The sequence below is a fragment of the Leuciscus leuciscus genome, assembly GCF_965113295.1.
Source record: "Leuciscus leuciscus genome assembly, chromosome: 13".
In the NCBI taxonomy this organism is placed as follows: domain Eukaryota; kingdom Metazoa; phylum Chordata; class Actinopteri; order Cypriniformes; family Leuciscidae; genus Leuciscus; species Leuciscus leuciscus.
In genome coordinates, this window is record NC_138737.1 from 13,390,419 (window position 1) to 13,414,682 (window position 24,264).

General features: G+C 36.8%; 1 protein-coding gene across 4 annotated transcripts in view; it reads right to left on the reverse strand.

The window, feature by feature from the left end:
• The window catches only part of magixa (MAGI family member, X-linked a), a 52,627-nt gene that overhangs the window by 17,483 nt on the left and 10,880 nt on the right, over positions 1–24,264 (reverse strand). For all 4 annotated transcript variants that reach the window (XM_082187944.1, XM_082187945.1, XM_082187947.1 and 1 more), the window contains exons 4-12: positions 20,522–20,641; positions 14,991–15,164; positions 14,401–14,569; positions 13,802–13,872; positions 12,410–12,577; positions 10,474–10,966; positions 9,287–9,800; positions 9,127–9,190; positions 8,096–8,494 (exon numbers count right to left, since the gene is read on the reverse strand). In XM_082187944.1, coding sequence (XP_082044070.1) covers positions 8,096–8,494; positions 9,127–9,190; positions 9,287–9,800; positions 10,474–10,966; positions 12,410–12,577; positions 13,802–13,872; positions 14,401–14,569; positions 14,991–15,164; positions 20,522–20,641 — 2,172 coding nt within the window. The remainder of the gene's footprint in view (positions 1–8,095; positions 8,495–9,126; positions 9,191–9,286; positions 9,801–10,473; positions 10,967–12,409; positions 12,578–13,801; positions 13,873–14,400; positions 14,570–14,990; positions 15,165–20,521; positions 20,642–24,264) is intronic.

Genomic DNA, 24,264 nt, shown 5'->3' on the forward strand with positions numbered 1-24,264 from the left:
GCTCATTAAAATATTTCCCTTCCAATCACAATTCCACTGTGTCTGATTCCTCAAATCAGAATGAGTCTCTTGGAGCATAATAATATCTGCCTTTTTTAATTGTAAATAATTAAAAAGAGCACATCTCTTTGTTGTTGTTAAAGGATCCAATATTTATGAATGCCATGGAAAAGATAATGCTAGGATATCCAAAAACCCCCAAAAATAAACTGACAATCATGACTCCATAGGCTATAATATTTATAACGAGTTTTTAATCTTTTTTTTAACAGTGCTCAGGTATTTTTTGAGCCTGTAACGTTTAGGCTGAGCAAGCTCCTCCATTGTTGCCTTTCTTAACGCCATTGTACATGAATCAACAAAAAGTTGTAAATCTGGGAAGTATTTTTCAATTTTGGTCCTCGCTGGTTAAAGGTATGGTCTAAAAAATCATTAATTTGGCGAACTGTATAATAGGGATGTTTTCATTTAAAATTCTGACCATTCCCTTCAGAACTACCCTGAGAATTTGCCATAGCAAGATGGTCTGCTATATCAGAAGTGTCACTATCAGAATGGGATCATTTTTATTGGCCCTCTTTGGTAATGAACGGGGGCACATTCGAAAGGAAAACCTTCTTTGAAGGATTCGACAAAGGCAAAACTGATAAAAAAGTATCTCTAACAGATAAACCAAATTCAACTAAATGCTGAACAAAAGAAACTTCTTTCAAAAAGACAACAAACGCCTTGTTCATCCTTGATGCAGACACAATATTATAAGCCCCAATTTCGCTGCTGATCGCAACTAAACATCAGGTAAACATTTACACCCGTGTTGAGCGGTTAAAAGAGCACAACCATCTGAATTTGTCCCCATTTTTCACCCTTAGGTGAAAAAACGGCGACAAATAATATATACTAAACAAAACAGAAAAAGGAAAGAGGAAAAAAAGTACCAACTCACTCACACACGCTGCAACTCGCTCCGACGCTCACACACTACTCAGACGCCCGCACATGCGCACACTCAGAGAGAGAGAAGATATGAAATACACATGTAGAGCAAGCTACACGGAAACCCTTTCATGTACAGTATACGTGATGTGGTGTTTAAAGCTGACATGAAATGGAATTTCACTGTATTGGTTCTGGTAAACCTTACGTTATGGGGACAAAATGTCCTCACAAAGATGGCAATATCCAAATTTTTTGGTCCTTGTGTGGAAAACGGCTTTTAAATCATACTAAGTTATGTTTTTTTTAAAGTTTTCCGTGATGGGTAGGTTTAGGGTTAGGGCTAGAATATGCAGTTTGTACAGTATAAAAATCATTATATATCTGGAATGTCCTCATAAAACATAAATTTGTGCGCCTGTGCGTGTGTGTGTGTGTGTGTGTGTGTGTGTAAGGATTAGTAGAGCCCAGGTGAGAGTGTATTCAGTGTCATGTGAAGCGTGTTGAGCTGGAAGAGAATGTTCTCCCGCGTACCACATCGTTAAGTGCTGCCAATTATTACCAAAACTACATTATTCATGAGTCTGTCTATTATTCATAACACATTCACGCATTATTCATAGTTTGTAAAATATCTTAGTTAATGAGCATATTGTTCTGTGGGTTATTTATAGAAGTGGACAAAAAAAAAAAGATAAACAGTAATAGTGTTAATGGGAAGGATGCATTTAATAAACACGGCACGTTTTGAAATTTCATAAAAGTCTCCCTCATGAAAACAGATAAAGAGATAAAAAAACAACAGGGATGAATACAGCTGTTTCTGACCCAGCTGCCTGAAAGAGAGAGAAATGCTCTTTGGGATTTATAGTTACTGAACAACAGAGTATTTTGAATTCATAAAGGTATGGTGTTTGTTATATAACTGTTATTAAACACTTCCGATAATCCTATAAACCTACACTATTATGAATGACACACAGAAAGGCACGCAATGTTTTCTAAAGCTCATAACACAGTATAGTGCTGAAAGAGGAATTTTTACTGGCAGTTAAATATATTTTATGCATTTATATTTAAAAAATATAGTTTTACTGTTGGCACTACTTTTTTGAAGGCACAGATCCTAATCAGAAAAAAATATTAAAGAACAGTACTTTTATTAATTAACTATGGTAACTGCAATATAGACTAAATGAACCACAGCTTTTAAACACATAAAATACTGTCACTCAGCATAAACAGCCAGAGTGAAATTTTAACTACTCTTTAAATGTGAATAACTGGGTCAACCTTCAGCGCTTTTACACAAAACTTTGTTTCTGCTCACCTCCGCTTTTATTTATGAGCCTCTGTTATTTTCACGACTGGGCAGATTTCCTCTGAACTGCGAGCCAATGAGCCATGTGAGAGGCGAGTTTTACACACACCACAGGGTTCGGCGGGAAGAACAGAGGTTTTGCGTGTTGTGGAAGCTGAGTTCAGGTGGGGGTTGAGGATGGATGGCTGCAGCGCTCGAACAAAACTTCTCATGCAGAGAACAGAACAGTAGGACCGAGATGATGACCTTTTGTCACATGTCAGAAAAACACGCACAAATGTTTACCTGGCTATTGGCGAACTCCTATCTGGCCTCTACTGTTCTTTAATCAAAGAGGAAGTGTGTTTTTTAATGTAAACATTCTTTCTCATATCCCAGTTTATTATGAAGACATACAGCTACAGAAAAGTTCTTTCAAAGCATTGTCCTGATTGCTTGAACATTCCAACCAGCCAACCAATACTAGAGCGTAGTATTGGGGAGTGGTTATCTGATCAGCCAGCCAATGGCAAAGAGGAAATCTACTTCAAGTCTGATAACAGTACAAACAAAAGCATGGGTTTGGGGGTGTGGTTATATGATAAGCCAGCCAATGGCAGGGAGGGGACGTTTTGGAAAATTTTTTTTTTGCTATTCCATTTGAAATGACAATTCAGCTTTAATTAAAAGCATTACAGAATAACTATAAGCCAGTTGATTAGTGTTTTCCAAACATTGTTCGGTCTGTTTGAACATTCCTACCAATCTGATAACAGTTCAGCCAAAAGTGTGGGTTTGGGGGTGTGGCTATATGATAAGCCAGCCAATGGCAGAGGGAGGGAGTGAGTATTTGAGGAATTTACTACAGTAACTACATATAACGTGTAATAAGGACACTGTAAAACGTAATGTAACCTTTTTTCATTCCGTTTGAAATGACATACTTTGGTTTTAATTATAACTATAACAAAAAACATAAAAAAAACTAACATCTAACAAATTAAACTTCTGTTCGTTTCAGAAATAAATATAGAAAATAGAAATAACTTTTTTTTTTTACTTTTGCCCCATTTATGGAACCAGTGTTTAACAAATCAAGGTCCTTAACCTCAAAACTATGATTAGTCCCTCATTTTCTAACATTTGTATACTTGCATTTATATAATGCATCGACAATACCCTTGAGCGACCAGCGAGTAAATGATTCTGTCAGTACATGAGCAGTGAATGAATGAAAGTCAACAGTAAAAGAGCACAATTTGTGCCTGGATTAAATTTGCAATGCAGCTCTCAACTCGTATTGGAAATAAAGTATTCTTAGTGCAGAAAAAAAGTCCACCCATAAATGAAATTCTGTTATATTTTATTCACCCTCATGTTGTTTCAAACCTGCATGATATTCTTTTGCATGACATAAAATAAGATATTCCGAAAAATGTCTCATTGTTTTTTGTCAATACAATGAAAGTAAGTGGGGTCCACTTACTTTCCTTATAGAGACAAATATTCATGATGTTTATTTAAAACATCTTCCTTTTAGTTTCACAGAAGAAAGAAAGTCATAAAGGTTTGGAACTAAATGAGTAAACAATTTAGAGAAAACATTTATGGGTGAACTATCCCTTTAACGCATGAAAAGTAGTGGTACCGTCATAGATTGCAGCTCCAAAACCTGGAAATGATCATCCATTGACAAAAAAAACAAACAAAAAAAGTCTTAGAAATTATCATCTTTGCTTCCATACGAAAATTAGCTTGCTTCCAGAATCATTTCAATACAGTATATTGCTTTTGATATGAAAAAAACTGCTCAACAATAAGTGTGTATTGATACTTTAAAATCTTTAAAAATGCTGTTTGTGAGCAAAAACATAATGAAAACAAAACTTTCACACACTACGGAGCAGAAACACACAGATGCAGATCACAGCAGTAATACTAATGGTGACTGAGCATCAGACCCACAACACTCCATTTACATCAGGCTGACCCTGCAGAAACAAACAATCCCAACACTGCACAGGAAACAGTATCTGCAGTGAAACCTGGTTTCGGACATTGCCTTAGTGTCTAGCAACAAACTTATTAATTATACGCATCCTATCTAAAGAGATCCACGAAATGCATCATGAACGTTCAAACATACACATACAAGCCTGCTTGTATCCCTATGGGGATCAAGATGCAAACCCAACCATCTGTTTAATATTTAATCTCATCCAGCTTATTAGTCCTGCCATGTAAATATGCACTAAAATGAACAATGTGAAACCTCACATGACATGGAGAAAATATGCTCAACCAGTGATCCAGAACCTGCGATGTCTGTTAACATTGCTAAGCTTCACGAAACAGCATCAGCTGACCCCAGAACAACTCGCTCCTCTGAAAACTGGAAACGCCATACGACGGTGCCTTGAGGATATTACAGCATAGAGAGGATACAGATAAGATACAGACAATCTCATATTGAACACGACTGGAAGGAACTCGCAGTGTTCTTTGCTCTCTCTCGCCGTCTCACACACACATTCCCTACAAATGACCTCACGTGGATGATCTCACACACACACGATAAGATTTTCAGGGTGTTCAGCTTATAACAGTAATAATGTAACTGACAGAAAATATAAATATAGAGATAAATATGTGTTATGGTAGTTACATGATGCTCCAATAGATTTCAAAGAATACCATGGTAGACGGTAAAAAAAAACAGCTAAATATGCTACATGGTCAAATAAACATGGTAATACCATGGTATCATTTCCAAAAAATATCAAGGCATTATACTCATTGTCCACTTACCATAGTCCTACCATAGTATTTTGAACATGTACCATGGCAGTACCAAGGTATTCTTAGAAATATCATGGAGCACCATGTAAATACTATGGTACATGAATTGTAGTACCTTGATAAATTTCAAAATACTGTAGTATTACCATCCTTGCACCATGGTACAAGGGTTTATGGGTACAAGTTTTTGTAATGGAAAGAAAACTGATACCATGTAAAAAAAAAAAAAAAAAAACAGTAGTACCCAGACTTACTTGTACTTATTACTTATCCTTATACTGTACTTTTTTGTAAATGTGAATGATATTTTTTCATTATGCTTCAAAGTAGTTTTTTCTCTTTATCTCTACTTAAGTCTGTAAGCAGATATTTGAACGCCTCTACAGTGTGGATGAGTCTGTGTTCACCGGTCCAACACATCACAGAAGAATTAAGCCTTTCATTGGCACGACCACTGGAAATATTTCAGGCATGTGAGACCCCAGGTGAACCACAGCGCCAGGACGCTCTGAAGTATGAAAAGTACAGAGATGCACTTTAGAAGAACTGTCCCGGACAGATCAAAAGCTACGGATACAATGCAAAATGCAAAACATGCATCCTGTTCTCTCTCTTGAAAGCAGACTGTTCCCACGCACAATGTTTTGAATCACGTTTAAACATCACTAAACTAGATTCAGCTGCAAATACAGTACTTAATTGTTAGTAAAATAAATAGTACCAGGGTCAATAATTAACCTAAATACAGATATTATAAGAGTACATAAGAGGTAAGAGTATTTACGTTTCACGTCCTTCATCGTTTTCAGGGCAGACTGAAGCCTTTCCAGCATTTTGTCCTGATAGAGTTTCTAAATCCAGCTTCAAATCCAGAGAATTCCTGACACGGAGTCTTTAATCTACATATAATATTACAAAACAATGAAGAAATGGAGAAAACAAGGACTGTTCAGGTGTTTTTCCCCTCAGAACAGAGACACGGAGGACGCTTGCACAGACAAAACTGAACTGAGGAAAAGAGGGAGGGGGAGAGGGTGAAAGAGTGCAGAGAGAGAGAGAGAGAGAGAGAGAGATCACTGAAGGGAGGGATGTTGAGTGAAAGCATGATAGGGAATATGTGGAAAATAAAAGTGATTTAATACCACACTGATTCATCGCAAAACTATCAGCCTGAGACTGAGAGTGTGTGATATTTACAACTATACACACACACACACACACACACACACACACACTATATACACTAGTTTTCAAAAGTTTGGGGTCAGTAAGTAAAAAAAAAAAAAAAAAAAAAAAACTTTTATTCAGCAAGGACACATTACAAAATTACACGCATTTCTAAGGTTATAAAAGATTAAGGTCACACTTTAGTTTAGAGTCCAATTCTCACTACCAACTAGCTTCTTATTAGCATGAATATTACTAGGATATTGGCTGTTTATTAGTACTTATAAAGCACATATTAATGCCTTATTCTGCATTACCAAATTCTACATACCTTATTCCTGCCCAATACCGAAACTTAACAACTACCTTACTAACAATTAATAAGCAGTAATTAGGAGTTTATTGAGGCAAAAGTCAATAGTAAGAATTGGACCCTAAGCTAAAGTGTGACCAAGATTTCTATTTCAAATAAATAGAAATAGAAGACTGGAGTAATGATGCTGAAATTTCAGCTTTGCCATCACAGGAATAAATTACATTTTAAAATATATTAAAACAGAAATGCATTTACAATATAATTTACAATATTACTGTTTTTTTTACTGTATTTTTTTATCAAATAAATGCAGCCTTGGTGAGCATAAGATACTTCTTTCAAAAACATTTAAAAAATCTTTCTGACCTCAATTTTTTTGAATAACTTCTACTATAAATTATCTGCCATTTATATTTTCAGGTATAAATATTTGATTAATTTGCAAATATTTAATAAATTATATAATGCATCATAGAAATAGAAATATGGCTGATTGGATAAAAAAAATATATATAACATTGGGCCGAAGGCAAAAATGCCTTTTTTTTTTACACAACATAAATACAGTACATTTGAAATCTGAATGTTACAACTGAAAAGAAAGCTTATTTTGGATAATGTAATGTAATAATTCATTAAAGTATTATAATAAATATAAACAATTATTAAATTCATTAATCAATTCATTGAATTGCATTGATGCAATGTCTAGTTATTAGAAACCTTTAGTTCTATGAAGTACTGTAGGTATGTAAACTGTAAACAAAACGATAAAGAAAACATGTAAAAAAGACAGATCACAACGGTTCTTTGTTGGAAATCTATTTTAAAAAACAGAAGATGTTTATCTACTAAACAATAAACCCCAAATGACAATGAACAAGTACTGAACTACTAAACAACTGAACATAAAAAAAGGACAATGCACAAGAAAAAAAAAAGAGAGAGAGAATGAAAACAGGAAAAACTGCTCACTCAGGAAACTGTTCCATTTGTTGTTTCACAACTACAAGCAGCGCTGGACACAAACCATGACCTCGCTCAGACTTTAACTTATCTTACATTAACACACTCAGAGCAGTGATGCACAAATTAGTATATTTAATAAGGGAAAAATAAATAGAAACGTCTCCTTAAAAATAAGAGAGCACATATTAGCTAAGCCTCAAATCAAGTGAAAAAAAAAATCATAATTAGTCTGCTAATTAGAGATTTTCTGTGCACATGCTTATTGCATAATGACATGACTCAGACAACCAACATGCTTAGAGGGGTAAAATGCCCTTTTTCTCAACAATATATATATATATTTTATTTTTTTCACGATTCACCTGGTCTTCAAACAGCAAACCAGGCAGAATTATAGAGTCTCTCCCTCTGTGATAATTGCTTTATGCAGACGGACTATATATTTCCAGAGTCCTGATTTTGATTAAATAATGTTGTATTAATGTATAAAATGTAAATTTTTTGTTTCCAAGTACCAGAATAACCAGATATAAAACAAACAACGCAAGGTCACATCCAATGGTCAGAAAACATAAATGCAGATCAAGTTCCACCCAGTCTGTACTTACTTCCATTCACTACGTCCTGTGATGCGATGACAAACCCGAATCCCTCTCCTGGTCTCCGTCTCAACTCCACCTCCATCGCTCTGGAAGAGACCACTCCCCTCGCGTCTACATGGCTTTTGGACACCGCGCCGAGGTTAGGGGCAGCAGTACGGCTCCACTGAGCAGGTCCGTCCTCAACCCCTAACCAGTCCCGGGGCTCTAGGGTCAGGGTCACGGGCACAGAGTCCAGGAAGCTGGTGCTTTGGACCAGGTTGGGGAGGTCACTGCAGGGCGAGGAGGGAGAGAGGGTGCTCTGGCTGGGCACGGCACCATCGGAGGAGGGTGAGGTCAGATCTGGGGTGCCCAGGGAGGGAGGAGGTCTTTTATAGGCATTTGGGGAGCCTGGGGAGCAAAGAGGACCTGAGAGAGAACAGGATAATGATGAGTGATAGGGGCAGGAGGTACTGATAGCTTTTTCCTGCTATATTGTTTATTTATATATAATTAATCATAAATATAATAATAATTCATGATAAATATATAGAAATAATATGCGGTCAGATATGTGCATTATATTATATTATATTATATTATATTATATTATATTATATTATATTATATTATATTATATTATATTATATTGTAATGTGACAATATTAAACTTTTTAATTTATTTAATGGTATTGGCCAATAATGGATATTTAATTTTACACGCTCTTTTCTCTTTTTACATTTAGATTACCATTGCCGTCATAAAACGCTCACTTAAATGTACTCTCTAAAAACACTAATAATTAACATTGACAAATATTAAATGTAATTTTTACGTAATCTTAAATCTCAAAATGAATATAATTTTTTCATACTGAACATTATAATTTTGTGATGCCTAAATTTTGTTTTTTTTTGCATTTTATTTTTTATTTATTTTGACAAATCTTACAAAATGTTAAAGTGACCATGAAATCAAACTTTTTTATTTCTTCTTTATTTAACATTTTGGAGTATTTATTATAAACGATGTATCTGCATACAGTGTGGATGACACTCACTTCCTCTGTAAACCAGTAAGACCACCTCACCCTGTTTGGTATGTTCTTGCAGCACCCGCTGCACCTGTTCATATGAAAAAGATCATATGAAAGGATTCAAATTTAGAAGGTTGATGAGGGAAGAGTTTCAGAAAAAGACCTGCAGAGTTATTGAATTTACCTGTGCGAAGCTGAGGCTCTGCACATCAGCGCCATTGATTTTAATAATGGCATCCCCTGGCTGTAAGGAGGGGCACTGTCGTCTGTCCCAGACTCTCTTCACCACCGCCAGCTGCCCTCCTTGCCCCCCAGCCGTCACACTGAAACCCATACCCCCTCCCTCGCTCCTGCCCAAGGCCACAGGTACCAGCTCACCCCCTCCCCCGCAGCCTACCCCACCTGGGGCTCCGGGGGACCCTAGGCCACCCGGAAGAGGTCGCGGGGGATTGTTGGCTGGACACCCGTTGAAACCACAGGGTGGGTGCTCGGTTGGGGGTACGACGGCAAGAGATGTTTGGGGCATGGGAGGCTGCTGGGTGCTAGGTGCTCCTGGTGGCGGGGCGGTAGGACCCACCTCGGGCCGGGGCAGGGGGAGCGTAGCGGAGGAGAGATCGCTCTCGGAAGACTTGGAACTATGATGGGTGTGAGAAGGAGCTGGAAGAGTGTTGTTGTTGTAGCTTCGGACAAGGGAAGCTCTGGGTAGAGAGCGGAGGAAACAAATTTGTGTGTAAACAGAACAGCATCAATAATAATAATAATGATAATGAACATGGTTGTGATATTATTATGCAACCATGTTTAATTATTATTATTAAAGTTAATAATAATAATAATTATCATCATTATTATTATTACCATGTTCCTTAATGATAATCATTACTATTAATAATCATTAACAAAGATGGTTTTAATCATTTATAACTGATAATAATAATAATAATAATAATCATTATTGAACATGGTTGTGATGTTATTATATAGTTATGGTTATTAATAATAATAATAATTGTTATTATTCAAATTATTATTACCACCACCACTGATAATGACCTGATTAGGTCATTTAGGATTGTATTTGTATGTGTATAAATGACATGCTGTATTAGCTTTATTCTATGATTAGTGTTTTTTATTTATATATTTATTTTTAAAGCCTTTCTAGGGACCCGAAACGCAAATTAGCTTATGCTATTCTCTCGATGTGCAATACATATTTTCCAGTTTTCGACTGGAATCATGTTTTTTTGTACTGTCCATGTATAAATAAACTTAAAATAAAAAATAAAATAAACAACATGTTTATATATTATTATTATTATTATTATTAATATTAATAATAAACCCGGCTTGATACGCCATTCTGGTTACCTGCGTGTGACAACAGAGCTGACCTCCGTATCGCTGTGACTAGAGCTCATTCGCTCTGATGGGGGAGGGGCATTTGTTAAAGGCACCGCCCCCAACCCTAAAGTCCCTCCCACTCCATTTCCATTGACCATTGAGTAGGAAGGCTGGGGTGCTGTGTTTCCATTAGCATCCAAGGACTCTTTCTGCATGCGGGGATAGAAGTTGTTGTGGTGGGACATAGAGCGATTGAGGTTCACCAAGCCAGGCTGGTGTCCATCAGGATGTTGAACCTGGGATTGAGCAGAACTGGGGGCTGCAGGTTTGGCACTGGTTGGGTCGGAAGGGGAGGCAAGGCTGGTTTTGGGGCAGCCATCAGGGTTGTAGAGCATGGGGTAACCTCGACGAAGAACCACATCCACACTGTGACCCATGGGGACGGATTTCAGCATTTCTACCACTTCTTTATGGGACAGACCCAGCACACACAAGTCATTAATGTACACCAGGATGTCCGCTGAGGGAGAGAGAGAGAGATTTCTGTCATTTGTATTTGTACACGAGGGAAATCAAAAGCAATCAGATTCTCATTTTGAGAGTACACAAGTACTAAAGGGGTCACATCACGAGGAATTAAAAATGTCCTTAATCTTGTGAGTTTAAATAGTTCAGTGAACAGTAAAAACCTACTGTAGCTTTTAAAAGTTCCAGCCAGTAGAAAAAGACAATTCATTGAAACTAATGTTAGAAAGGGGAGGATGAACGCCATTTTAACAAGGTCAAACAAATAAAACAGACAATCACAAGGGATATAAAAAAGGGTATCACGTGACCCCGTTAAGCATAATTGAGTGTGTTTGGGTGTTGGTGGGTTTGTCAGAACACGTGAGTAGACAGTGGTGTGTGTAATAGAAGGCAGATTAAAACCTATACTCCCATCTGGATTAAGAGAAGATCAGCAGATTCAAACCATGACCCTTCAAATCACCAAATACACACACATATATACAGGCATAATAATCTAATCCACAGAGAGAGAGAAAAAGCGTGAGTTTCAAGAGATTTCCTGGCAAAAATAAAAGTGAGGATTGGAGGGATACAGTAGATTAGGATGGGGAGAGAGAGGAAAAGCAAACCGCTCATGCTCCTGTGCTAAAATCTATCTTTTATCCATCTGGTCTTTTTTTCTCCCCTGGTCTATAATGATCTGACTTAAATCCAGATCTATGGGGCTTTTTGTCTTCTTTTAAGTGTAAAAAGAGGACATTATAATCAGCAGAACCATTACATCACGTATGATTCACAACGTCCTTAGGAGTCCCCTGCACAAATCTATGTGCGCTATTAAATTATTATATCTATCATACATCTATAAATATTTAAAAAGCTGACCCATTGAAGTGCCATCTCCTGTGCTGCAGATTTATACAGAAGCAGCAAAAAGCAAAAGCCACTTAGCAGTTTCCAACAGAGAATACTGGTGTTGCCAGGGTAATATGAATGCGGCATGCAGGAAAATCCTCAATTCTTTCTCATTTCACCTAATCTCTACACCAGTGGCGTTAGATTTTCTCAATGTGAAATTAGAATATATGTCAAATCGCTTAAATGTAAAAATGTTTTAACATAATTTCCATTTAATTTACCTAATGCCTTTTCACATATTCCTAAATGTGTCATTGAGGAAAGCAAAACAAGAACTGCTTTAGGTAACATTTTCTTTTGAATAACAAAAAAGCTTTAATGAACAATAATAATAATAGTCATTGTAATAAATTATAAAAGTAGAAAACAGAAAAATGTTCAGGTCTCAGACTTTTGAAAACTATAATAAAAATAATAATACACACAGTAGCAGTTTTACATGGTCAGTGTTTGCAAACAAAGTGCCAGCTGCATCTGTGTTTTAATGTTTTTTTGTTTTTTTTAAAGGACACAGGGTTAAAACTCCTAGTCTCACCTGTTTTGAGTGCAGATGGGCCTCCTGGGGTGACGCTGTACACCTGCAGGAACTCTCGAGGTCTACTGCCACCCACAATGTTGAAGCCAAACCCACGAGGCCCTTTCGACAGGCGAGTGTGTATGGAATAGCCCTTCAGTTCAGATGGTTGGTCTGTGAATGCAGGTACTAATTGACACGCACACACACAAACATAGAAATAAGTGTCAACATATGGTATACGAAGTCCACAAAAATCGAACAATGCCTTCAAGCCTCATCACTACATTGTTTTAGGATGGAGTTGACTGCTAAACAACAGTGCCATCTGCTGGGATGTGAGCTGTGCAGCTTATACTCTGAATAAATTGTTCAATCACACACTTGTATGTAGGGGAGTACTTTTTTCATTTTAAAATACTTTCTCCTATTAAGCCCAGTAAGCCATTTAAACACATCATCCCAAAAAAGAAAACTGTGGCACTTTCCAAAACAGCAAACTATCATACTACACATACATACTAAAATGTAGGGTACACAACAGTGCACTTTGAAAGGGTACTTTTTCCCACAATGCAAAGTGCTTGAGTTGGCTTTCCATCTCCTAGGTGACAATAACCCAAAGTATTAGTTTTCTAGTTTACTAGTAGCAATTTTACACTTTTTTCTTTCATTTTGTTCTTGACTCATCAATTGAATAGACTGCTAAAAGTATATTTTTATAACCACATTTACTTCCAACATGATAACTGAATGCCATCCACATAAATTAAACATGCAATTTGAAGAGGTCATGTGAGAATGTAGCATACTACTTTCAGAAACCTGCATAATGCATATGGTTCCACATACTATTTTTAAACAATAGCAGACAGTATCCCACATACACTACACACTATATACAACTACATTTTCAAATTCCTAAAACTTCTCCATGCTTAAATTAGATTTAAAAAAAATATTTTAACACATATTATTATTATTTTTTTCATTTTAGTCTCAGAATTCTGGAGTCCGCTTGTATATCTATTCACATACATGTGCACACGTGGGCTTCTTACACACGTGCATAGTAACAGATGTAAAGGCCTCTGAAAACTGTTCGGCTCAGAAGGGATAGCAGACATGACCTTCTCAAATATAAGGGAGCATGCTTTGAGTGATAGATAACATTAAAGGAAAAAGAGAGATGAGAGGTGAAAGCCAGCAGGGAGGGACGAGGGGATTGTGGATAAGGTTTAAAAGGCAGGGAAAACAAGCTATAAGATGAAGGCGTGAGAGAAAGACTAAATGGCTCCAGGAAGGTTTGTCATTAATCTTTGTGTGAAGACTGCAGAGAGAGCGAGAGTGTGTTTGGGAGCAAAATGTGGAGAGGGGCCAAGCTCACACACACGTGCACATATATGCACTCACACTCTGTCTTGCTGACAATCTCTTTGCCCTGAGTCCTTGGGTCCAGCCAACATGTGGTCTTTGAGTTATGGCTGAAAAATGAAAAACATTAGACACTTTTCTCCCCCACAAGGTTTCATCAGCAACTTTAAAATGAAATACAACAGCAGTACTGAGAGTAAAAAACATTAAGTGCACTTAATTTTCATAAATAAAGGCAAAGAATATACATTTTACATTGATGCGCATCTTAAAGTTCCAATGTCACATTTCCCCCCCCTTAAAATTGCATCAAAAATGCAAATTAACTTCATTTTCAGAGATAAGCAAAGATTATGCATTTTTTGATGCACATCTTAAAGTTCAAATGTCACCTTTTTCTTTGCATAAAAATTGCATTAAAAAACACTTCCAACATGATAACTGGAATTTTTTCAGTGATGCGCATCTTAAAGTTCAAATGTCGCCTTCGCATGTCAAAAATCCAATGTGACATAGAAAGACATCATGTCAAGTTTGAGTATAATCTTTGATTACTGGAGGAAGCAAATGACCTTCTGTCTCTATTTTTGCCCACTCTATGTCCCACTTATTTTTTCCTTTTTCCCCTGCTGACTCACTTGATGTAATAGGGTTCGCCCGTGTCACAGAACGCCAGCTCCCAGTTTTCGGGCAAAGCCCCTCCACGTGCTCCGTTCTCCATGGCAACCCCTCCACCGCCTGAGTCCCAAGTCTGATTAGGTGAGACAATGGTGGTGGGAGGGGCACTGCTTGCTCCGGCAGACCCCGCTGGGAAACAGAGAGTAGAGTACAGTGAACATGACATGAGATGCGGCCGTCTTGTATAATCTTAGGCTACCTCAGGCCAGCGAGAGGTCACGCCGTTCATGTTACTCTCCTCTCTTTCCAGCTCCAATATGAGAAAAGCATAAATTCCGAACACAATTCCATACTATTTAATGTCAAAAACATAAAAATTGCAAACATGTCCTGGTTGAGCAGACATCCATTTGTCTTAAAAATCTGTAGGTTTAAAGTAACTGCAAAATGGCGACTATATGAAGTCAATTCCAAATATGCTGATCTCACAGGGCTAGGAAAGAAATGTGTTTTGGCATATGCCACCATGGTGCAAGGCGCTTGCATTTAAAAACACTTGTTTAAAAAAATTAACTAATTCAAAATAAAGGTTTACACAACAGCTGGGTACCTGATAGACCAGAGTCTTCCTCGCTATTGTCACCTTCCTCCACGGCCTTTTCCAGGTTGCTGAGAGATTTGCTGCGTGTACGAAAATTCCTCAGGAGGTTTCGATGTTCCTGGTACGTAATAGGGGGGCTGTCAGGACCAATGTGGACCGGCCGAGGTGTGCCATAATAGTTCCCTGTTAAGACAGAGATGTTTTAGAGATGCCCCCCAAAATATGGCCCACAATCCCAAAACTGTTCCAACCAGCAAAATTCAAAAACAATGGGTTTTGGACACAATGCATTACATGCTCTAACTGAAACAGTTCTCGACAAGACTGTCCATTTTCAACCTAAAAGCTATTTTCCTTCGAGTCAATTTGTGAGGCAGCCAAAGAGTCTTTTCTGGAATTGCGGACCAGAACACAATAATCAAGCAGCTCGAGTCAAGAGGTTTTAGAACTTCAATACCTACATTTTAAAAAACATGAATTTATTTGAAAAAAGCCAAAATACAAACCATATCATCTCCATTATCCTGATTAACTTTGCCCCCCAAAAAAAAATAATGGTGCCAAAAAAGCTTTAAAAAAAATGACCTGACATACAGACAAACGTTAGAAACCACAAGTAATTTTTTTTTTTCTAATTTAATACAAAATTCTTTATTACATATTATATTGTCAAATGATAACATGCACTAAAGCTGGCATGAACTCACAAGTCTGGCAAGAGCTCCACAAAATCTGATGATCCATATTATCCTGCATGATTTGAGTGAATGTTCCAAAAAGATCATCTTGTGCTTCAATGGAAGAAAGAAAATCTGAACTTCCGTACTAAGGAGTTCACATGATCAGTGAGATCAATTTGATTAGTGACCTAGAAATAGTGTCAAATTCATTTTACGCCTTAACATTTCTTATTTTAAAATGTTCAAAATCCTAAAACTTTCCTGATTTAAATTTTTTTAATCGAAAAGCCATTTCCAATGTGGTACAGTATGTGACCCCACTGTATAGAAAGTAGAACTTTTTTTGTGTCACCAATTTAACTGATAAAGTTCTAGTTCTACATTTTATCAAAAGAGGCGTTTTTTCCGCTACTGGCTGCTGCTGCTGCCCTAGATCATGCTCTCTTTTACACCCTTAATCACTGCTGTTATGAAATTAATAAACTGACAGGATGTTCCAGAGCTCTTTTAGCAATCAGATCAATGGCAAAAACATTAGCTTAATCCACTTCAGAACATCTACCTCTAAATCTCTAAAATAAAAGCATTCAACATAAAAACTTCAAAGTGCAGATACATTTTTTTTTTTTACAATTTACACTATAAGTGCACTAGGAGCGCAAACTCTTCAGCTAAGAGAATTTACTCAGAAATTGTACAATAGCTTCATGTTTGGAATTTTCAGAGATATTTAACTGCAGCGTAAGTCCCTAGCTGCAGCTTATTTACAACTGGAGAAAAAAATGAAAAGAGAGAGAGAAAGAGAGGGAATGGAGGTGGAGGGGTGATTGGAGACAGAGAAACTGAAATAGGGATTACAGAGTAAAGCCTCTTTTCTCCTGTACAGAGTGATAGAAAAGTAGGAGTGTGGTGTGGTTTCTAGCTAGAGAGATGACTAATGGCCTGTGGGGCATCATTGCTCAGGTGTTAAAAACACTTTTGTGGTTAATTATAGGCATATTAAACAGATAATACCAAATCTCACATTTCTAGTGTTATTTCTGGGGGGTCAGTAAGGTTTTTCTTTTTAAGGAAATTAATACTTTTATTAATTAAAAGGATCCATTAAATTGATCAAAAGTTAAAGACAATTATTATGTTATACAAGATGTCCATTTCAAATAAATGTTCTATTAAATCAAAGAATCAAAAAAAAAAAAAAAAATGCATCATGGTTTCCACAAAAACATTAAGCAGCACAACTGTTTTAAACATTGATAAGAAATGTTTCTTGAGCACCAAATCAGCATATTAGAATGATTTCTGAAGGATCATGTGACACTGAAGACTGGAGTAATGAGACCTGAAAATTCAGCTTTGCCATCACAGGAATAAAATAAATGTGTAAATGTATTGAAATAGAAAACAGTACAAATTATAATAATATTTCATCTGTTTTCTGTCATTTTCTAAATCAAACAAATGCAACCATGAGTCTTCTTTCAAATTCATAAAAAATCTTACCAACCCCAAACTTTTGAACACAAGTTAGAGAAGAGAGAAGATAGAGAAGATTTTGTCAGGATAAATAAAAGAAAAAAGAAAGAAAAAAAGTCTCTATTGGTGATATTGACATGGTCATTTATTTAGACCTTGACATTTACATCAATCATCAGTCCTTGAGTTCCCCAAAAGCACGTTTAAAAACCTCAAAACCAGCCCCACAGGGGACCGACTCGACCGAGATGGACATAAGTGAACAATATCTTTCTTACTTTCCAAAGACAAAAGAAAGTAAAGTGGCACAGCAGTATCAAAAACACGAGTCAGCATATCCATAAATCCAAGAGCTGCAACTTTGAAGGATGTCATAGTGTGAATCTGCAGCTGTGTATGAGACCCTTAACAAAGACATCAGCAGGCTCGGACATCAGTCTGCATTACATGCTTGTTCTCTCTCCATTAGGGCTCTTTTTCAGCTCTTTCTGCTGATAACGTTGGAGGACAGAACCGAGCCAGCACTGCACTTTTCTCCGCAGTCTGGAGGGTGCTTCTCTTAATTCTGATTGGCTTGAGCATTTTGAGCTTTGGCGTGAAGCCCTGACCCTCACCATGTGTTCACGAGCGCACACAAACTCAAATGCACGCACACAAACTACTCAGTTGAACAGTAAATAACTCCTTCCACATCAAATTCAAGGCCTGTCTGTCCGATACATTTACTCATAAGTAGACATTTTTCACGCTGACTTTTTGTAAAATTTTGAATGTATGGAATAGAATGGTTTTAAACAAGGTGGAATGTGTAAAACATTCATATTGGTAGCTGAAAAACATGATAAAATCAGTCTAAACAAATGTGAAGAACTTAGTGAAAGATAGTTTCTGCAGGAGCAGTTTGTGTAGGTTTGCTCATAAGCAATTTTGAAGATTTTGAAGATAATTTAATTTGTTGTTTGACAAAAGGATCCAATTGTTTTGATAAACAACACAATCATTTTTTAGATCAGTGGTTCTGAATCTTTTTTGACTCTAAGGCCCCCTATTGTCCACAACAATATTTGTAAAGCCCCCTAGCTCTAGTTAGAAAATAATAATAATCTATGGACATTTTATTTTCTGTAAATTAAAAAAAATAATAATTATGTCAAATAAAATAAAATTATAATTCAAATTCAAATAACTAAAACATATGATTCCATATGTTTTAGGAGCTGAATGTTGTTCAGGGATCCCACTATTTTTAAAGATACTATTATTTTAGAGCTTGGCATAGCTACAAAAATGTATATAGTAAGGGTCAGAATTATTTACATCCTTGGTAAATGTGAACAAAGAAGCCTGTGAAAATAAATCTGCATTGTTCATTCTTTTGATATTTTATTTAAAAAAAATGTTTTTGTAAAATATAATAAAAGTAAAACAATTGAAAATGTGGGAGAAATCTCTTTATAAAATACATGTTTTTCTCCAATACACGTTGGTCACAATTAATAGCACCCTTTTATTCAATACTTTTTGCAACCTCCTTTTCCCAAGATAACAGCTCTGAGTTTTTTCCTATAATGCCTGATGAGTTTGGAGAACACCAGACAAGAGATCAGAGACCATTCCTCCATACAGAATCTCTCCAGATCCTTCAGATTCACAGCTCCATGTTACCCTACTCATTTTCTATAGGGTTCAGGTCAGGGAACTGGGACAGCCATGGCAGAAGCTTCATTTTGTGCTCAGTGACCCATTTTGGTGTTGATTTTGATGTTTGTTTTGGATCATTGTCCTAATGAAAGATCCAACCACAGCCCATAATATTTCTAGCAGAGGCTGTCAAGTTTTGATTTTTATCTGTTGGTATTTGCTAGAATCCATGATACCATGTATCTGAACAAGATGTCCAGGTCCAAAACCATAGAGCCACAACATTAAAGATCCAGTAGTATATTTTTTTATCCAGGTACTTTTTATCCCTGTTTGCACTAAACCCATCTGGTGGGTTTGCTGCCAAAAAGCAATTTTTTTGTTTTGTTTCATGTGACCATAGAACCCGGTCCCGTCTGAACAACTGAATATGCTGGAGTTTGTTTTTGGATGAGAGTAGAGGATTTTTTTTTTATTTCTGACCCTAAGACTGCAATTCTCCATCTGTGATCTATCCTCCTCACCGTGCATTAAGACAATATAGACACACGTCCTCTTCCAGGCAGATTTGTAATATCTTTAGTTGATTGAAACTTCTTATTTATTGCCCTGATGGTGGAAATGGGAATTTTGAATGCTTTGAATGCTGTTTTCTTACAGCTACTTTCTAATTTGCGAAGCTCAACAATCTTTTGCTGCGCATCAGAACTATATTCTTTAGTTTTACTTTTGATGGATGGATTAAGGGAATTTGGCCTTTATGTTTCCTCATTATACTCCTGTGAAACAAGAAGTCATGGCTGGACAATTTCATGTTCCTACTCACCCTGGTGTGCTAAAAAAAAAAAAATATATGAATGGGAATATACTTCAGAGATATTTTACTCATAAGAATTTCTAGGGGGTACCAATACCATTTATTTAATAATCTGATTTTCCTCCCACAATTGTTTTACTTCAGTAACAGGTTAGATTTTTGCAAAAACTTTTTATGAAAGATCAAAAGGATAAACAATGCAGATTTATTTTCACAGCCCTCTTTGATCATATTTACCAGGGGTGACAATAATTCTGACCATGACTGTATTCATTATACAAATGCCCATGGCGCTTTAATATTTTATTATTTATATTATGAATTTAATTTCCAGGTCTATAAATCTCACTTTTTAAATTAAGTTGTCATATATCCAGTTTTTTCAAGACTGTGGGAATCCTGAAATATATATACGCACTATATATCACTTCACTATATAAAGAGCAGATGAAATTACATGCATCCAATGTCGTAGTTGCGTTGTCATTTAGTAAGTCATAATGAAATGACCAAAAAGTACCAGTAAATGACGTAACTGGTGCGTCGAATTTGCATTCAGGTATGACGTTCATTCTATTCATCAGGATCAGTGTTCATATGTTTTATTGTGTATTTACCATAGTAACTGTACAAAAATTTTGTAATTTTTTTAATGACAGTGGCTCATACCAACTTACAAACTGTATTGTATTAACTTTTTTTGGACTGCAATTTAGTAGCCTTATTTTATAATAGCCTATGTTTATTCATCAGTGTTAGTGTTATTTTTAGAATTTATGAGCATGTTAAGTGGGACAGTACTGTGTTATATAAAATATATAAATAAAATTCCTCAAAAATTGGGTCGCAGCTTCATGACCATGGGAACATGTGGGTTGAGAACCACTGGTTTAGATGCATAAAGTGGATATAAAAGACAGACTGACCTTTGAACTTCCCACTTTCCAGCAAGGCTCCAGACTCTTCCAGGGAGAAGAATTCCTCAATGGAGACAAAGTTATAATCCACCCCTGAGATCTCTCCATCCCGTGGTTGCCTGGTCGTACCTGGGTCGGGGCAGAGAGAGCAAGCATATGACTGTAATCATCAAAAAATACAATGTTTGTTCTTTTTGCTTAACTTAGGAAAAAATACATATGAATTTGTTACAAGTAGACAACAAGCCATTTAAAAGAGAATGTAAAAATAGGAAGGCTATAGTGCTACAGACACACGGGGCATTTTAAAAGATCGCTCATTATTTTTTCATAAACTTGCATCTTCCCTTTGCTAAAAATCTAATGCATTTTTTGAGAAAAACAAAAAACAAAAACAAAAAACATCCTGATGACATCACCAGGAAGCCAGTCTCTTTGATGCGTTTGATGTTTGGATCCACAGACCTCAGAGAAAACAGAGACACAGCTGTCACACTGAACTTGTAGCAAGTTGATTGGCCTTGATATGGAAAAGAGGCGGAGTTTTATGTATGATGTGAGTGTCAAATGAGGGTAAAAGCAGTTATGTTACAGCGTTTACATACTAAACATATATCAAATAAACTGTGCGCGTGTCTGTGTCTATTTGCATATGACTTTGGTGGTGTGAGGCGACATCTGATTATGATTTCAAACACTTCAGACTTGCTCTATAATCCCACGGTGATGAGATTATACAACTTCCTCTCAGCTTTCCATCTCACACGAAAGTTGGGACAAGTGGATTTTCCTGAGGTAGATAAGCAGTGCATCCCAATTTAGGCTAACCTGATCACTGCAATTCTGGCGATTCATAAGAGATACAGTAGGAAACCTGCATGCTTTGATCAATCGAACTTGCCAACATAACAAATGGCTCTGAAGCAAAAGTCTTCAGGAAGAGAAAAGGTACATGGTTTATGAGGTAGTGTACCTATTGCAAGGATACAAGTTACAACACACAGTTATTCAACATCAAGCAGGACTGTAATGACTTAAAAGCCTTCAGCCACCATATACAATAAATCATCCATTAATAACAAAACACTGCATTGTCCCAGGGTATTAAACACCCTGTACTGTATATGACATCACAATGCCTGTATTGCATTAATCCTAATGACAGCCAATGCAAAAAGCATGAGTGTTTTTCCCCCCTCTTGAAACAATGACGTTTTTATGCAACACATTTGAGCTCAACACATTCACTCTGAAATGAATCTCTAATGAATGTGTAGGATGAGACATTAGGGATTTAGACACAGAGGACTTTTTACTTCCGTAATAATGTGACAGATTTAAACTGGAGATTTAACAAGAGCAAAACATTTTTATCCATCAAAAAACTGATTGGATTGTGAAAAGCAAGTGTAAAATTATCAGAACAGAGCCAGGTGGTCGGGGTTGATAAATATGGATTTTGTGATGTCAGTTGGAAAGGACACTTGAGCAAGTGATCACATCTTGACAAAAGATTACTTTTTTTTTTTTCTTTGGGAATAACATATACTGATGAATTATGCACAATATGACCAGGAATATGTATTAGAAAAGTAAATGTTGATTTCTGCATATGCCAACCATTTAACATGACGTTTTGCACCTGGTTAAATATAGCCGCATGCTTTTGTACTGACACACCTGTGCTATTTTATCTTAACAGAACAGAAAAGAGGAGCATCTTACAGTACACGGTCTTCTAATTGCCTGCAATCAATTCAGAGATGTGACGTTTTGAATAAACGGGAACGTTATTTGGGAAAGCCTTTCAGTTTGAGTAGACAGGCTATGCAACTGAACCGATAGATTAAACGTTATGTGAATGGGTGCACGAAAATGCGTGTGCTTGTGTGTACATTCGCAAGCATGCATGAATGGGTCTGTGTTTGGGTGCTTACGCGCTTATGCATATGTGCAAGCACAGGAGTGCTGAAAGGCACAGCAGGGTACCTCAGGCTGAAGACAAAGACAAATGTGCAGCTTTGGGATTCAAGAGCAGGAAATAGGCAAAGTTCGAATCATGCAGGATGGATTAAATGCATCAGCTGTGATGGTGAACGGGAGCCTGATGCCGGCACGAGCTATACATTAATAAATGCAGGCAATCATTTCTGAAAATAGTTGCCGTTTTGTTGCCAAGGCAAAATATGGAACAGTGTCATTCACAATGAGCGCACTGCTGTGACATTTGATGACAGTTGCCATGGCAACGGTTAAAGTGCATCGCACTCCTCAAAGTGACTGAACCTTTGACTCTAAATGAGGTTTGACATGATTGTAAATTGGATTTGTTTACAGTCTCTGAGAGCATTAAAGCATGAGATTGCATGCATGCTTTTTCTGGCTGATGCATTTCAAGATTTCATTTCTTATAAGTGTGAACTTATTTGTGTTTTCAATGCAGTTGAATTACTGCAGGGGTTTTCAACCTTTTTCAGGCCAAGGAACCCTTGGTGGATAGAGAGAAGCAGGGAGCCATTTTACATATTGTATACATAATCTTGTGTAGCCAGGCCTGTGACATAAAACATGAGGTTTGATCCATATTGCATTGTGAAATGAACTTAAATAATGGGCTGGGAGTCTCTACAAATAGTTTTATCGAAAATGAAATACTAGAAAAAAGGGTTAAAAATGTGTCAAGTCAGTGATCAGAATTTAGCGTTTTTTTTGCCCATTCATTTCACTTGCGTTTTTTCCCAGGAAAAAATAAAAACCACATGAAACCCAAATAAAATGTTCACGAGCTAAATCCAAACCATTTTTGAATGCAGTTTGAAATCAGATTAAAATAATTTATTTTTATGCAGTTGTCTGTGATAAATGTGTTCGGATTTGGATAGTGTCCTCAAGAAATTATGTTTTATTAACAAACTTCGAGAGGAGCTCGTTCAAATGATCTACCCAATCAGCATGAGAGGAGGCCTATAACTATGTTCCTCTACAGTCTTTTCTAAATTCCTCTGCCACCCCGACTCCTCAGCTAGTTCCTATCCCAGCCAGGGATATGGGGAAGAACTCTGGGTTCGGGCCACATTACGAGCTCGGAGCCCTTCCCCGGACAGCACGCCAAATACACATACTCTTTTACTCTATATGATTATTTGTGAATGATTAAGTGTGAACGCGTGGAAAACATAATGGCACAACATCCATCACTAAAGTCTCACGGATTATGAACCTAATTCATAGGGAAGTTTGTGTCCAAACTATGACAACCACGACTGCAGTCTAAACTGAAAAACCTGGCAACATGTAGCTTACAGTTTTAACACTCACTGTTTTCAAATGGACTGATGAAAAAAAAAAAAAGAGAAAAAAAAAAAGTCAGCCAATCAGATTAGAGTTTATCAGATGAATAGATTACTTTCCAGTTTTGTCTGCAAAACACATTAGACAGTAAGCGAATTAACTTAATAGATTTTACAAATGGACATTTGAACATTTTACACACATTTTCTTCTTTTTCTCCAAAATTTGTTTGACATCCCATATTAAAGGGTTAGTTCACCCAAAAATGAAAATTCTGTCATTAATTGCTCACCCTCATGTCGTTCCAAACCTGTAAGACCTTTGCTCATCTTCGGAACACAAATGAAGATATTTCTGATGAAATCCGAGAGCTTTCTGAACCACCCATAGGCAGCAACGTCCTTGCAACTTTCAAGGCCCAGAAAGGTAGTAAAGACATCGTTAAAATAATCCATGTGACT